Source organism: Prionailurus viverrinus, chromosome B2, assembly GCF_022837055.1.
Source record: "Prionailurus viverrinus isolate Anna chromosome B2, UM_Priviv_1.0, whole genome shotgun sequence".
Lineage (NCBI taxonomy): Eukaryota > Metazoa > Chordata > Mammalia > Carnivora > Felidae > Prionailurus > Prionailurus viverrinus.
The window spans coordinates 135,556,296-135,570,941 of NC_062565.1; the positions used below are offsets into that span (position 1 = coordinate 135,556,296).

Here is a 14,646-nt window from a genome sequence, read left to right on the forward strand (position 1 = left end):
AACAAGCCATAAAGTTACCAACTCAACTTACTTTTTCTTACTTTTTTAGCTAACTATACGGGAGAAGAAATTTTCAGAAATAGTGGGAGTATTGTACTAGAAGAGCACATCAGCCTTTGGCATGATTGTATTTTCTCATTTTAACTGCTGCTTGACAGTACTCTAAAATGCAAAATAAAAGTTTTATTTTCTTGAGATCATAAAAACAAAAAATATTTTATGACAAAGAATTTGTGGATGTGAGGAAAGGAGTTACATGGAGTATCTGGTATGTTTTTGCATCGAATGTGTCAGTAGTTCTCTTCTTCTTTTGCAGGTTTCCAAGCAACAATCAGTGCTCCACATATGGTAAGTTAACTTTGGTCATTCGGGCACAATTGGATCACAGTTTTCCACTAAGATGGGTTTTTTTCAGTAAAAAAGGTTTAAAGAAAGTTAAATTTTATCATCTATGAGTTATGTCGGTTGGTAATGAGCCTCTTTTATTAATCCATGATCTATAGAAGGAAGCCTTCTTGGTAGAAACTGTCATTAAAGTTTTTGTTGGTTGTCATTGGTATCTAATCATGTAAAAATTGGATATAAAAGGTTATTTAGTGATGAGTGAATTAGGGAGAGAGTATTTTAAATGATATAATGGACATATCATAAAATCTCAAGTTGAATTTAATTTGAAATATTTTATTTGGAAAATCCATTAGGGGTTGGTCAAGTATAGCAGCTATGAAAATTTGTAACTTTGAGAAAGACCTATCTTAAGTTATCTAGCACTTTCAATCTGTTGGGAATTTTCTTGGGTTTTAAATGTCAGTTATTTGAATGAGTCCTCTATTGGTTTTTGGAGAGAAAAACAATAGCTTTTCTGATTCTCTGAAAGTATTTGGGGTTGGAGAAACTCTTATTTAAATGTAAAGACCTCTTTGTACCAAAATAAAGTCATATATATGATGAATTGGTAATTATACTAGAAGAAAATATAGGAAAATTATTACTTATAAGCATTAAATAGAAATGACTTTTTAAAACATTACAAGGGGCACCTGGGTGGCTCGGTTGTGTCCAACTTTGGCTGAGGGCATGATCTCATGGTTCATGGGTTCGAGCCCCGCGTTGGGCTCTGTGCTGACAGCTTAGAGCCTGGAGCCTGCTTCAGATTCTGTCTCCCTTTCTCTGCCCCTTCCCTACTCATGCTCTGTCTCTCTCTCCCTCCCTGTCTAAAAAATAAATAAACATTAAAAAATAAAAATAATTGCAACTATGTGGATGGAACCAGAGGGTATTATGCTAAGTGAAATTAGTCAGAGAAAGACAAATACCATATGACTTCACTCGTATGAGGACTTTAAGACACATAACAGATGAATTCAAGGGAAGGGAAGCAAAAATAATAGAAAAACAGGGAGGGGGACAAAACCTAAGAGACTCTTAAATATGGAGAACAAACAGAGGGTTGCTGGAGGGGTTGTGGGAGGGGGAATGGGCTAAATGGGTAAGGGGCATTAAGGAATCTACTCCTGAAATCATTGTTGCACTATATGCTAACTAACTTGGATATAAATTAAAAAATAATAATAATAAAATAAAACAAAAATAAAGCATGACAAAAGACAAAGAAGCCTGATATATTTTGCAACATAAAAAATTGGGATTTCTAGGGTGCCTGGGTGGTTCAGTCGGCTAAGCATCCAACTTCGGCTCAGGTCACAATCTTGCAGTCTGTGAGTTCGAGCCCCGTGTTGGGCTCTGTGCTGACAGCTCAGAGCCTGGAACCTGCTTCGGATTCTGTCTGTCTGTCTGTCTGTCTGTCTGTCTCTCTCTCTCTCTCTCTGCCCCTCTCCCACTCAGGTTCTCTCTCCAAAAAAACATTAAAAATTTTTTTTTTTTAAATTGGGATTTCTGCAGAGAAAAAAATGTTACAAGCAAAATTAAAAGAAAAACTGAGGGAAGTATTCAATAGGTAAAGTACAAGAATGATAGTTCATAGAAGAAATACAGATGACATTAGCACTTAAACCAATGAAAAGATGTCATTTTCATTTATATTTACATACTTAATAAGTTACACATTAGTGTTGTAGTAAAGTACCATTTTTCATGAACAGATTGTCAGAGATCAAAGAGCTTAATACTTTGTACTGAAAAGGGGAAACTGACAATTAATATACAATATACTTTTTTGTTGAGAGAGTACATTGGTAGTGTTGGAAAGCAATTTGGCAAATCTATAAAATGTGAAATAAATGTACCTTACACTCTTCAGTTTAAAAAAAATTTTTTTTTTAATGTTTATTTATTTTTGAGAGAGAGAGAGAGAGAGAGAGAGAGAGGCAGAGTGTGAGTAGGGGAGGGACCGAGAGAGAGGGACATACAGAATCTGAAGTAGGTTCCAGGCTCTGAGGCATCAGTACAGGGCCTGACACAGGGCTCTAACTCATGAACGGTGAGATCATGACCTGAGCCGAAGTTGACCACTTAACTGACTGAGCTACCCAGGTGGCCTACACTCTTCAGTTTTATTTCAAGATATTTATCCTTGAATAATATAGTATATTTTTATAGGTACAAAGTTACTAACAATGTTCATTCTGCATTATTTATAATAGCAAAAAAAAATAACAATGATATTATTAACGAATAGCCCATTAATAGTCAGTGGTTAATAATAATACAGTGAAATACTGTGAAGCTGTTAAATGAGGAGTCTCTGTAGGGACCAGTATGGCAAGATGTTCAGCAAACATTAAGTATAAAAGAAGAGTATGTAAGAGTGTTTACAGTATTTTGTAATACGCAAAAATCAAGTCTGCACGTATACATATATACATATGTCTTCCTATAGGCATGAAAACTAAAAATGAGTTCTTCTAAGGTCAGAATTAGATGATTGGAGGGTGAAAGGGAGATCTGCTTTTCACTCTGCACTCTGTATATTATCAGTTTCTTTTTGTTTTCCTCTTCCCTTTTTTTTAAAGTTTATTTATTTACTTAAGTTGTCTCTATACCCAAAGCTCATACTCCCAACCCCAGGATTAAGAGTCGCTTCTCTGACAGCCAGCCAGGCTCCCCCTTCTTTGTTTTTTTTGTTTGTTTGTTGGTTTTTTTTCCATTCATGGAATAGGAATGGGTTTTTTTATGCATTAACTATTCAAAGAAATGAATGACTTAAAGCAAGTGTAGTCCTAAGATTCCTGCAGGCAGTTTGAAGTACTACTTACAGCAAAAGATTTATGTAGAAGCATTCATTTAATTCTCAAAGTTATTTTGGAGAATTGGTATCCTGCATGTCTGGGAAATTGACTGGAGGGGTGTGTCTTCCTATATCAAAGGAAATACTGCATGAATTTTTCTTTTCCCCTGAAGCTTGGTGCTGAGTATCCAGTTCACTGCCAAAGAAAACATGGCAGAAACTCCATGGCGAAGGATGCATTTTTCGACAAAAAAAATAACAACTTTAGTAAGCTACAATTCACCTACTGTAAAATTCACCCCTTTAAAGTTATGGATTTTAGTCTATTCAGAGTTGTTCAAACATCACCACTATCTAATTTCAGAACGTTTTCCTCAGCTCAAAAAGTAATGCTGTACCCATTCACAGTCAATTCCCATCCCTCATCTGCCAAAGTCCTGGTAACTACTAATGTGCTTTTTATTTCTATCTCTCCCGGACATTTTGCATAAATGGAATAATACAATATATAGCATTTCGCAACTGGCTTTTTATATTTGCATTTTTAAGGTTTGTATTGTAGCATGAATCACTACTTCATTTCTTTTTATTGCTGAATAATATTCCATTGTATGAATATACCACACTTTGCTTTTTTGTCAGTTGATAGACATTTGGGTTGTTCCCACTTTCTAGCTACTGTGATTAATGCTACTGTGAACATTAATGTACAAATTTTTGTGTGTGCATGTATTTTCAATTCTTAGGAGTGGAATTGGTAGATCATATGGTAATTCTAGATTTAACATTTTGAAGAATGGTCAACTGTTTTCCAAATGGCTGCACTGTTTTACATTGCTACCAGCAACGTATAAATGGGGGTTTCAGTTTCTGCACTTTCTTGTCAACACTTGCTATTGTGTGCTTTCTTTCTTTTATCCATCCTAGTAGCTGTGAAGTGGTATGTCATTGTGGTTTTGAGTTGCATTAACCCTAATGATAATGATGTTGAGCATCTTTTCATGTGCTTATTGACCATTTGTAGGTCTTTGCAGAAATGTCTATTCATATCCTTTTCCATTTCTTAGTTGAGCTGTCTTTTAAGAAAAGGCTGCATTTAAAATAATATTTATTGTGGTATAATGCGTATAACATAAAACTTAACATCTTAATCATTTTTTTTTTTAATGTTTATTTTTTGAGAGAGAGAGAGAGCACATGCACGCATGACCAGCGGAGAGGCAGAGCGAGAGAAGGAGAGAATCCCAAGCAGGCCTCCATACTTAGCACAGGGGCTGAGGTAGGGCTTGACCTCACGACTGTGAGATCATGACCTGAATCAGAGTCAAGAGTGAGATGCTCAACCAACTGAGCCACTCAGGTGCCCCCTTAACCATTTTTTAAGCATATAGTTCAGCAGTGTTAAATACATTGATACTGTCGTGTAACTAATCTCTAGAACTCTTTTCATCTTGCAAAACTAAAACTCTATACCATTCAACAGTAATTTCCCATTTCCTGGTCTCCCCAGCCCCGGGCGACCACCATTCTATTATCTATCTCTAAGAATTTGACTAGTCTAGATACCTCATAAGTGGAATCATAAAAGATTTGTTTTTTTATGACTGGTTTATTTCACTTAGTGTAATATCCTCAAGGTTCATCCATGTCATAACTTGTATTAAAAGATTCATTTTTAATCACTTATATTTCCTTACCTATGTCTCTTAGTAAGGAAAATGTGTGTATTCATGTGTATGTGTATAGTCACGCAGTAGCTCTCTATGTATGTATGTGTGTGCAAGCAGTAATAATACAGTGTCCTTTGATGCTTGTGGAACCAGGATGTGAGTAGAATAAAATAATATTAATTATACATATGAACAACATTGTAATATGAACAAACATTTGTGATCTTATATCATTTATTGTATAGATCTCAGAAGTATTGAAAGAGAAACGGAAAGCGAGGAGCAACTCTTTGCTCTCTGTTGACATCTCTTTTTAATGAACTTTAAAATCACAGACTTGGAAGTAACTACAACCCTGGAATATTTTCCAAAGGTGTAATTGAAAATGTAATATATGCATTGGGCAAGAGATTAAAAGCAACCTGTTAAAATGGCATCCCAGTAGCAGTGAGCACACTTAGCATGCAGATATTGAATCCTAAATATCATTTCTCACTAAATGAGACTAGAGTTCCTTGGAAAAGTGACTGAATATTGGGAAATAAGGAAGTACTCACAGGTTGATGGGTGATGTTGAAAGGACATAGGAGCAGGTTTGAAGAGACTCCCAGAGGCCAATTGGAGATAATTTGAGAATTGGAAAATGATACATAATGAAGGTAATGTATTTTAACATAGTAAATCAGAAACAAAAATCCATGAATTCATAGAGATTAAAAATAAAAAAGTAAGACAGAAAATGAAAAACAGAGGAATGCCAATTAATACATATGGAGGGAATAATAAAATTAAAAAAAAAATCACTATTTTGGGGGCATGTGGGTGGCTTAGTTGGCTAAGCATCTGACTCTTGATTTCAGCTCAGGTCATGATCTCATGGTTCGTGAGTTTGAGCCCCACATCAGGCCTGCACTAACAGTGTGGGGCCTGTTTGGGATTCTCTCTCCCCCTCTCTCTCTGCCCCTCCCCTGCTTGCATGCACTGTCACTCTCTCAAAATAAATAAATGTTAAAAAATATATATTTAAAAAATAAGTAAAGTAAATAAATCACTATATTGTAATCATCAATATAACAATTAAATTGGGCAGAGATTGTCAGTTAATCTAAAACAATTTAGAGGGGGTGTCTGGGTGACTCAGTTTTGGTTTTTTTTTAAGCTTATTTATTTATTTTGAGAGAGAGACAGAGAGCAGGGGAGAGGCAAAGAGAAAGGGAGAGAGAATCCCCAACAGGCTCCATGCTGTCAGCACAGAGCCCAACATGGGGCTCGAACTCATGAACTGTGAGATCAGGACTTGAGCCCGGATCAAGGGTAGGACCCTTAACTGACTGAGCCTCCCAGGTGCCCCGGTAGTCAGTATTCTGAAGAACAGAAAAGTGGTAGGTGGAGGAGAACTGAAGGGAGAATATTTTATATTGACAAATACAATGCATAATCCTTGAATGGATTGGGGTAAAAACAGCTATAAAGGACATTTTGGGGACAGTTGAGGAAATTTAAGTACAGTGTGTATGTTGGATGATGATACTAAATTGATGATTTTCACGAGTGTGGTAATGGTGATGTGGTTGCAAAGGGAGATGTCTTAGTTTTTTTGGCATATGCGTGCTGAAGTATTTTGCTGTGAAGTATCATAATGTGTACAGCCTATTTTCAGATGGTATGGTAAAACAGTATGGCACAATACATAAACAGTTGGTGACTGCATATGAGGGAAAATGTGTATTCATTGTATTTGTGGGTTTGAAATTTTGCATAATTATAAAAAAAACTTAAAATTTTTAATGTTTACTTATTTGTTTTTTAATGTTTGAGAGAGAGCAAGACAGAGCACAAGCAGGGGAAGGGCAGAGAGAGAGGAAGACACAGAATCTGAAACAGGCTCCAGACTCTTAGCTGTGAGCACAGAGCCCGACGTGGGGCTCAAACTCCCGAACAGTGAGATCATGACCTGAGCCAAAAGTCAGATGCTTAACCGACTGAGCCACCCAAGCGCCTCTGTGTTTATTTATTTTTGAGAAAGAGACAGCATGAATTGGGGAGGGGCAGAGAGAGAAGGAGACACAGAATCTGAAGCAGGCTCCAGGCCCCAAGCTGTCATCACAGAGCCAGACACAAGGCTTGAACTCACCCACTGTGAGATCATAACCTGAGCCGAAGTCAGACACTTAAATTAAAAAAGCTTTTAAAAAACTGTTAATTTTGGATTTAGTGATAAACATGGGTTATCCAGAAAAATACTAGCTAGGGTGATAAAAGCATGAAAAATGCTAATAATTGTGATTGAAGGCCTTGACAATAACTCAGCATGCTCCCCTTTTATAAAAGCAAATCTTGTATAGACATACTGCTGAAAAAATATTCCTGGGTTTGTTTTGGAATTAAGATACCACAGTACTGCATATAAACTGGGAATTGACACCTTAAAGAAGTCCCTTCTTGTCCTTTGATTTCTGGATCCAGAAGGACAAGTATTAGGGAAGTTATTTTGTTTCTTTGGTTACTTCCAAGTTCCTATAGTGTGATACTTGTTATTGTATTATTAATAGAAATTATTAAGCCTCATAACTGATTGTTATATGAATATTATGAAAGCTACTGCCGATGTTTAGTCCAGACCTTTTTCATGGTACCAATGTTTTTCACTCTTTAGACAAGAGCCTCTTTTGCGAAGCAATCTATATGAAAGATTGGTAAAGTTAGTTCTCTATTACTCTTTTCCCAAAACACACCCCTCCCTCAGTGTACATTTGTGTGTTACCTCTCAAGGGGTTCTGTGGAATATTAATGACTTTGTGGAACACTGTTTGAAAACCATTGGATTGTGTGTGGCTGTATCTGTTAAAGGCCTTTTCCCCATTTTATGTTAGTTGTGGAATAGTAGCCTTAACTTTTTCGTTTTTAACTTTTTAATATGGAAAGTTTCCAACACCACATAAATAAATAGAATACTATAATGAACCCTCATGTAGCCATAATCACCTTTAATAATTACCCCAAATTTGTTAATCTTGTTTTGTTTTTATTTTGTCTTCCTCTTGCTGAACTATTTAAAAACAAATCTCAAACATAATATTGTTCACCCCTCATTAGTACTTAAATGTAAATCTGATGACTTTAAAAACACAACTACAGGGACGCCTGGGTGGCTCAGTTGGTTAAGCATCTGACTTGGGCTCAGGTCATGATCTCACAGTCCGTGGGCTTGTGCCCCGCACTGGGCTCTGTGCTGACAGTTCAAAGCCTGGAGTCTGCTTCCGATTCTGTCTCTCCCTGTCTGTCTGCCCCTCCCCCACTTGCAGTCTGCCCCTCTCTCTCTCTCTCTCTCTCTCAAAAAGTAAACATTAAAAAAAAAAATTAACTACAATATTATATCATATCATATTGTTCCTTACTTAGTATGTTATGTTGTCTTAAAACCAGTCCATGTTCAAACTTTACCAGGTGTTTCCAAGAAGTTCTTTTATGGTTGATTTGCTTAAATCAGGATCCAAACAAGGTCCAGACATTACATCTTTTTAGTCTTTTTCAGTCTTCTTAGTCTCTTTTAATTTTAAAAGTCTCCTTTCTTTTTTTAAATCCCACTTATTGGGCGCCTGGGTGGCGCAGTCGGTTAAGCGTCCGACTTCAGCCAGGTCACGATCTCGCGGTCCGGGAGTTCGAGCCCCGCGTCAGGCTCTGGGCTGATGGCTCAGAGCCTGGAGCCAGTTTCTGATTCTGTGTCTCCCTCTCTCTCTGCCCCTCCCCCGTTCATGCTCTGTCTCTCTCTGTCCCAAAAATAAATAAACGTTGAAAAAAAAAATTAAAAAAAAAAATCCCACTTATTTACTGACAAAAACTCATCCATTTGTCCTGTAGAATTTCCCATATTCTAAACTTGGTTAAGATTGTTTCCTGGTAATACTTAACTTGTCCCCCCTACCCCAACCTTTTTTTTTTTTTTTTTTTTTTTTTGTCTTTTCAGGAACACTGCCTAATGGTTCTTTCCATTGCATCACATCAGGAGGGACACGATGTCTGATCATTCACTTTTAGTGACTGGAATAGTCTTTTCAGGAGCTTTTTGTTGAGCTATTACACACATCGAGTAAAGTACACAAATCTTGTGTGTAGCTTGATGAGTGTTCACATATGTGTATGTGTAACCAGCACCGAGATGAAGATCAGTACGTTTCCTATGTCCTAGCAGGTTCCCTCATGCCAGTTCCTTAGCTTCTAACCTTGGTGTAACCAGTATTCTGGCTTTGGTCATGTAAACTAGTTTTCTAAATAGGGAGTTTCCAGTCTGTTCCATTTTTAGCTTTTAACAGAATTTCAGACTTACAGAAAAGTTGTAAGAATAGTACAAGTAATTCCCATGTACTTTTTACCCATCTTCCCCTAATGTTAACCTTTTACTACATTTTCTTTATCATTTATTCTTTCTCTTTGTCTTTCTCATATATATGTATATACATGAAATATATGTATTTTCTTTTTAATGAACTCTTTGGGAATAATTTGGGGATAGAATGCTCTTTACCTTCAAAAATAGGACATTCTCAATAATCACAGTATCAAAATCAGGAAATAAACATTAATACAACACTGTTAGCCAGTTGACAGACCTTACTTAAATTTTATCAGTTGTTCTGGTTATGTCCTTTACAGGAAAATACAATTACAGAGCTGGAGTTTCATTCAGTTGTCATGTCTTCTTAGTTTTCTTTAATCTGGAACAGTACCTCAGTCTTCTTTTATGGTCTTGAAAATTTTGTGAATATAGGCCAGTTTTTTCTAGAATGTTCCTCAATTTGGGTTTGTCTCCTGTTTCCTCATGATCAGATATGGGTTATGCATTTTTGCCTGGAATATCCCAGAAGGGATGTATTTTAACAGATGCCATATGATGTCAATGTGTCCCATTATTGGTGATGTTAATTTTGATCATCTGACTAAGGTAGTGTCAGCCACGTTTCTCCACTGAGAAACTTGAATTCCACTGTAAAGTGACAGTTTTCATTTTTGTAATTAGTAAGTATTTTGGGTAAATACTTTGAGATTATGTAAATCTTCTGTTATTCCTCAAATGATAATCTACAAGTTTTAGCATCCATTTATTTTTGCTGAATCAGTTATTACTGAAGTGGTTGCCAAATGGCAGTTTCCTAAGTTCATCATTTCATCAGTATGAATTGATTGGGAACAATTTCCCCTTAATCTCCTATTTTTATATATATAGAGGTTATGTATTTTCTTATTATCACTATGGATTCATAAATATGTATTTTTACCAACCAAGATCTAGTAATGTTTATTGATACTGAACCTGATGATTTTTAATAATGAACGTAAGTAGGTATTTTAGGACAGCTTTTGAAATAACATTTATTGGTTTTTTTTTTTTTAACATTTATTAGTTCTAACTTCATATTTTAGAAAAGCACTGAAATGTAAGTTTATAAAGAGGATGGAGTAGGGAAGGCTTTATTTCTTGGTTTGGCCCAAAGCATAAGCAATATGACTTTATTTGATTAATAATTTATATATACTATAAACATAAAAATATATATCCTTTGACCCCCTCAATTCTAAGAATTTATCCTACAGATATACTTTATAAGGTTTTTATAAAGATGATTATATTATCCTACATATATACCCATTTTAAAATTTTATTTTAGAGCGAGACCGTGCATAAGCAGGGGAGAGGGACAGAGGGAGAGAGAGAATCTTTCTTTTAAAAAAATTTTTTTTAATGTTTATTTTTGAGAGAGAGAGAGAGAGTGAGCAAGCGTGCAATCAGGGGAGGGGCAGAAAAAGAGGGAGACACAGAATCTGAAGCAGGCTCCAGGCTCTGAGCTGTCAGCACAGAACCCGACATGCAGCTTGAACTCACAAACTGCGAGATCATGACCTGAGCTGAGGTCGGACGCCTAACCGACTGAGCCACCCAAGCACCCCGGGAGAGAGACAGAATCTTAAGCAGGCTCCACGCTCAGTGCAGAGCCCAACATGGGGCTTGATTCCACAACCCTGGGATCATGACCTGGGCTGTAATCAAGAGTTGGACGCTCAACAGACTGAGCTACCCAGGAGCTCCTACACATATAACTTTTAAGATTATTCTGTCTCTTTTGTTATAGAAGATTGGAGCCAACTTAAATATCCCTCATTAGGGATTTTTGGGGGAGGATTTTTGTTATTATAATACATTCATATAAGAATAGACTCCTGAGCCATAAAAAAGAATGAACAGGCTATTTAAGTATTGATTAAGAAAGGTTCTTCAAGATACAATAAATGAAAAATATAGATAACATATTTGCTTGTATATACATAGAATGGATATGTTTGGCAGGAAGCACAAGAAACTGACATCATTGGTTGCCTTTAGGGAGTGAAACTGGACAAGGATGGGGAAGGTTGGGGACAGGGGTGGGGTGGAGACTTCACTATAAAAGTATATAGTATGTCATGTTTTCATTATCTTGGTAGATGACAATACTAGAAAAATCGGCAGGAAGTTGGCAACTTTTATTTATATGCCATGGTATATATACTTTATAGAGTCTTGAAAAACAAATGAATATTTGCTTTGTTTTCTTTTGGCAGCATGCATATGCACTAGAACTTCTATTTGATCAATTACATGAAGGAGCTAAAGCTCTTGATGTAGGATCTGGAAGTGGAATCCTTACTGCATGTTTTGCACGTATGGTAAGACCTTTATTTTTCATTCTGGCTCCAGCAGAAGCATATTATATATTTGGCTGTAAATTTCTTTACTAGCAGTTTTTGAGGTTTTTTTTTTTTTAAATCCTATTAAAATAGCAGTTGGAACATGTATCACTTAGGATTTTCTTGTTGTTGGAAGTAACAAGAGTCAGTCCACACTGGCAGAGGTAAAAGAATTTACTTGGTTTATATAATGGAAACATCTAGAGTGTATCTGGCTCTTCGTGTGGCTGGATTCAAAAGAAGATCAGATGTTGTTATTGACAGTGGGTTTCTCTCTGGTTCTGGGTTTGGCTTTGCTTTCCTCCAAATGTTGGCTTCAGTCAGGCTCCTCTCTTGTGATCACAAGATGGCAACCAGTAGCTCCCAAACTGTGTTCTTCCGGATTCTCAGCTGGCAGAAAATAGAATAGAGAGTCTGATTTCCAGACACTCCTACTAGGTTATTAGAAAGAGGGTGGAGCAAGTGCTCTTAGAAAAATATGTGTTATACTCTCCAGAGTATAAGTCTGGAGGCCTATTCAGGCATCTTGAGTAAAGGTTTATCTGTGCCCAGATAATCAAATCAATTTGATTGTGAAGTCTTGTCCCTTGCGGCCAGATAGGAAGATTCTGGTTTAGTTAAGTTGGGATTTATGGATGATGCGTCTTGGACCAGAATCTACTTAACTTGTTGTAAATATGTAATTGGCAGACCAGACCACTAGCATGTGAGCTCCAGGGAGGTGGGAATTTCATTTGATTTTTTTTTTTTCACTGACATATCCATCCATAATAGTACCTGTTACATAATAAGGAATCAGGTTTTTTTTTTTTTTTTTCCAGTTGTTTCACTTGTTTTGTAGAAGCTAAGTCATCACTAACGGAATATCAGGATTTTTTTTTTTTCAAAGCTTAGTATTTAATTAGTGGTGTTCTCGATACTTGATGTATTTATGTTTCAGAGAAAAATTCACTTTTTAAAAAACATTAGATTTCTGAATAATCTTTTTTTAAAGTGAATTTAATGTTTTTCACACATTTATTATGTGCTAATTAGTGTTCTAAGTGCTTTTAATTCTCACGTCACTTAGGAGGTATGTCCCCTTTTCCTCATTTTATAGCTGAGGAGCCTGGTTCATAGAGTAACTTGGCCAAGGTTGTATAGTTGCAAATAAGTGATGGAACTTATATGTGAACCCAGTTACTCTGACTTCAGAGTCTTTATTGTGTTATTTTATAATTTATATTTAGGGCCTTTAATATTTTTATGTATTTTATATTTTCTACATATGGCAGTAGAATCAGGTACAGAAATCCCTATAGAATTTTTTATGTAACATTTTAAGATTTAGAGTGACATTTTTACTTTTTATTTTTTTATTTATTTATGTATTTATTAATTTTTAAATTTATTTTGAGAGGGAAAGAACCAGCAGGAAAGGGACAGAGAGAGGGAGAGAGAAAGGATCCCAGGCAGGCTCCATGCTGTCGATGCAGAGCCTGATGGTGGGCTCAAACTCATGATCTGTGAGATTTATGACCTGAGTCAAAACTAAGAGCTGGATGTTTAACCAACTGAGCCACCTAGGTGACCTCATGTATTTATGTATGTATTTATTTATTTATGTATTTATGTATGTATTTATTTATAGAGAGCATGTGAGCAGGGGAGACGGGCGGAGAGGGGAAATCTTAAGCAGGCTCCATGCTCAGTGGAGCCCAATGTGGGTCTCAGTCCCACAACCCTGGGATCATGACCTGAGCTGAAATCAAGAGTCAGATGCTTAACTGACTGAGCCAGGCACCCCTAAAGCCACACTTTTAGATGAAATTTAAATTAAAAATGATTGTACCAACTATCATTTAATATTGGCAGTTAAGTCTTACTTCAGGGTTTGGGCTTTAAAAATCAGAAATTGAAGAAAGAAGGTTTTTTGTTTGTTTGTTTTTAGTATTGCAAGTTTTTGTAATTTATTCTAGCTTAACTACTGAAATACATTTATCCATTTGGGAGTTAAAGCTGAGAAAGTTGTATTTCGTAAATATTTTATAGTATTCTGAATAACCATACAATTGGAGGCTTGAATCTTTTGTCTTCATTTCACATTGCAGAATATGATTTTAGCTGAGGAAACACTTTAGTGACACTTCAGAAAGACAAATTTAGGCCAGTGAGCTATTGAATTACTCCCTCATTTCTAGGTTGGATCTACCGGAAAAGTCATCGGAATTGACCACATTAAAGAGCTAGTAGACGACTCAATAAATAATGTCAGAAAGGATGATCCGATGCTTTTGTCTTCAGGGAGAGTGCAGCTGGTTGGTGAGTATCAGAAAACTGTCGAAATTTCCTCTCCAGAGAATTTTTATTTTCAGAAGATCCCATGCAAGCTAAGTAGTATTCAAGCTAATTTGTGCCTTTTTTTTTTAACATTCGCTTTAAAGTACTAAGTAAGGAAAACAGTTACTGTTTTTTTTTTTTAATTCTTTTTTTTTTTTTTCAACGTTTATTTATTTTTGGGACAGAGAGAGACAGAGCATGAATGGGGGAGGGGCAGAGAGAGGGAGACACAGAATCGGAAACAGGCTCCAGGCTCTGAGCCATCAGCCCAGAGCCCGAGGCGGGGCTCGAACTCCCGGACCGCGAGATCGTGACCTGGCTGAAGTCGGACGCTTAACCGACTGCGCCACCCAGGCGCCCAGAAAACAGTTACTGTTAATTGTGATGCTGATATGACTGTCAGCTGTTTCAGAAAATGAGTTCTTTCTTCATTGCTTTTTAAGAAGTAATAGCAAAGTATCAAGTGCCCATTATGAAAAATTTAAAGTGCAGAAATGTGTAAGATAAAAAAGAAACCCCCTCCTTTTCCCTCTTAAGTTTTCTAGACATAACTATATGTGTGAATAAATACACATATACACACTTTTTTTTAATCTTTCTTTCTTCTTTTTTTTTTTTTAATGTTTATTTATTTCTGAGACAGAGAGAGACAGAGCATGAGTGGGGGAGGGGCAGAGAGAGAGGGGGACACAGAATCCGAAGCAGGCTCCAGGCTCTGAGCTGTCAGCACAGAGCCCGACGCGGGGC

At 36.5% G+C, this 14,646-nt stretch overlaps 1 protein-coding gene across 2 annotated transcripts in view; it reads left to right on the forward strand.

Moving 5' to 3' along the window:
- Positions 1–14,646, forward strand: part of PCMT1 (protein-L-isoaspartate (D-aspartate) O-methyltransferase) — a 52,804-nt gene that overhangs the window by 22,928 nt on the left and 15,230 nt on the right. For both annotated transcript variants that reach the window (XM_047860560.1, XM_047860559.1), the window contains exons 3-5: positions 317–348; positions 11,455–11,559; positions 13,761–13,881. In XM_047860560.1, the coding sequence (XP_047716516.1) occupies positions 317–348; positions 11,455–11,559; positions 13,761–13,881 (258 nt within the window). The remainder of the gene's footprint in view (positions 1–316; positions 349–11,454; positions 11,560–13,760; positions 13,882–14,646) is intronic.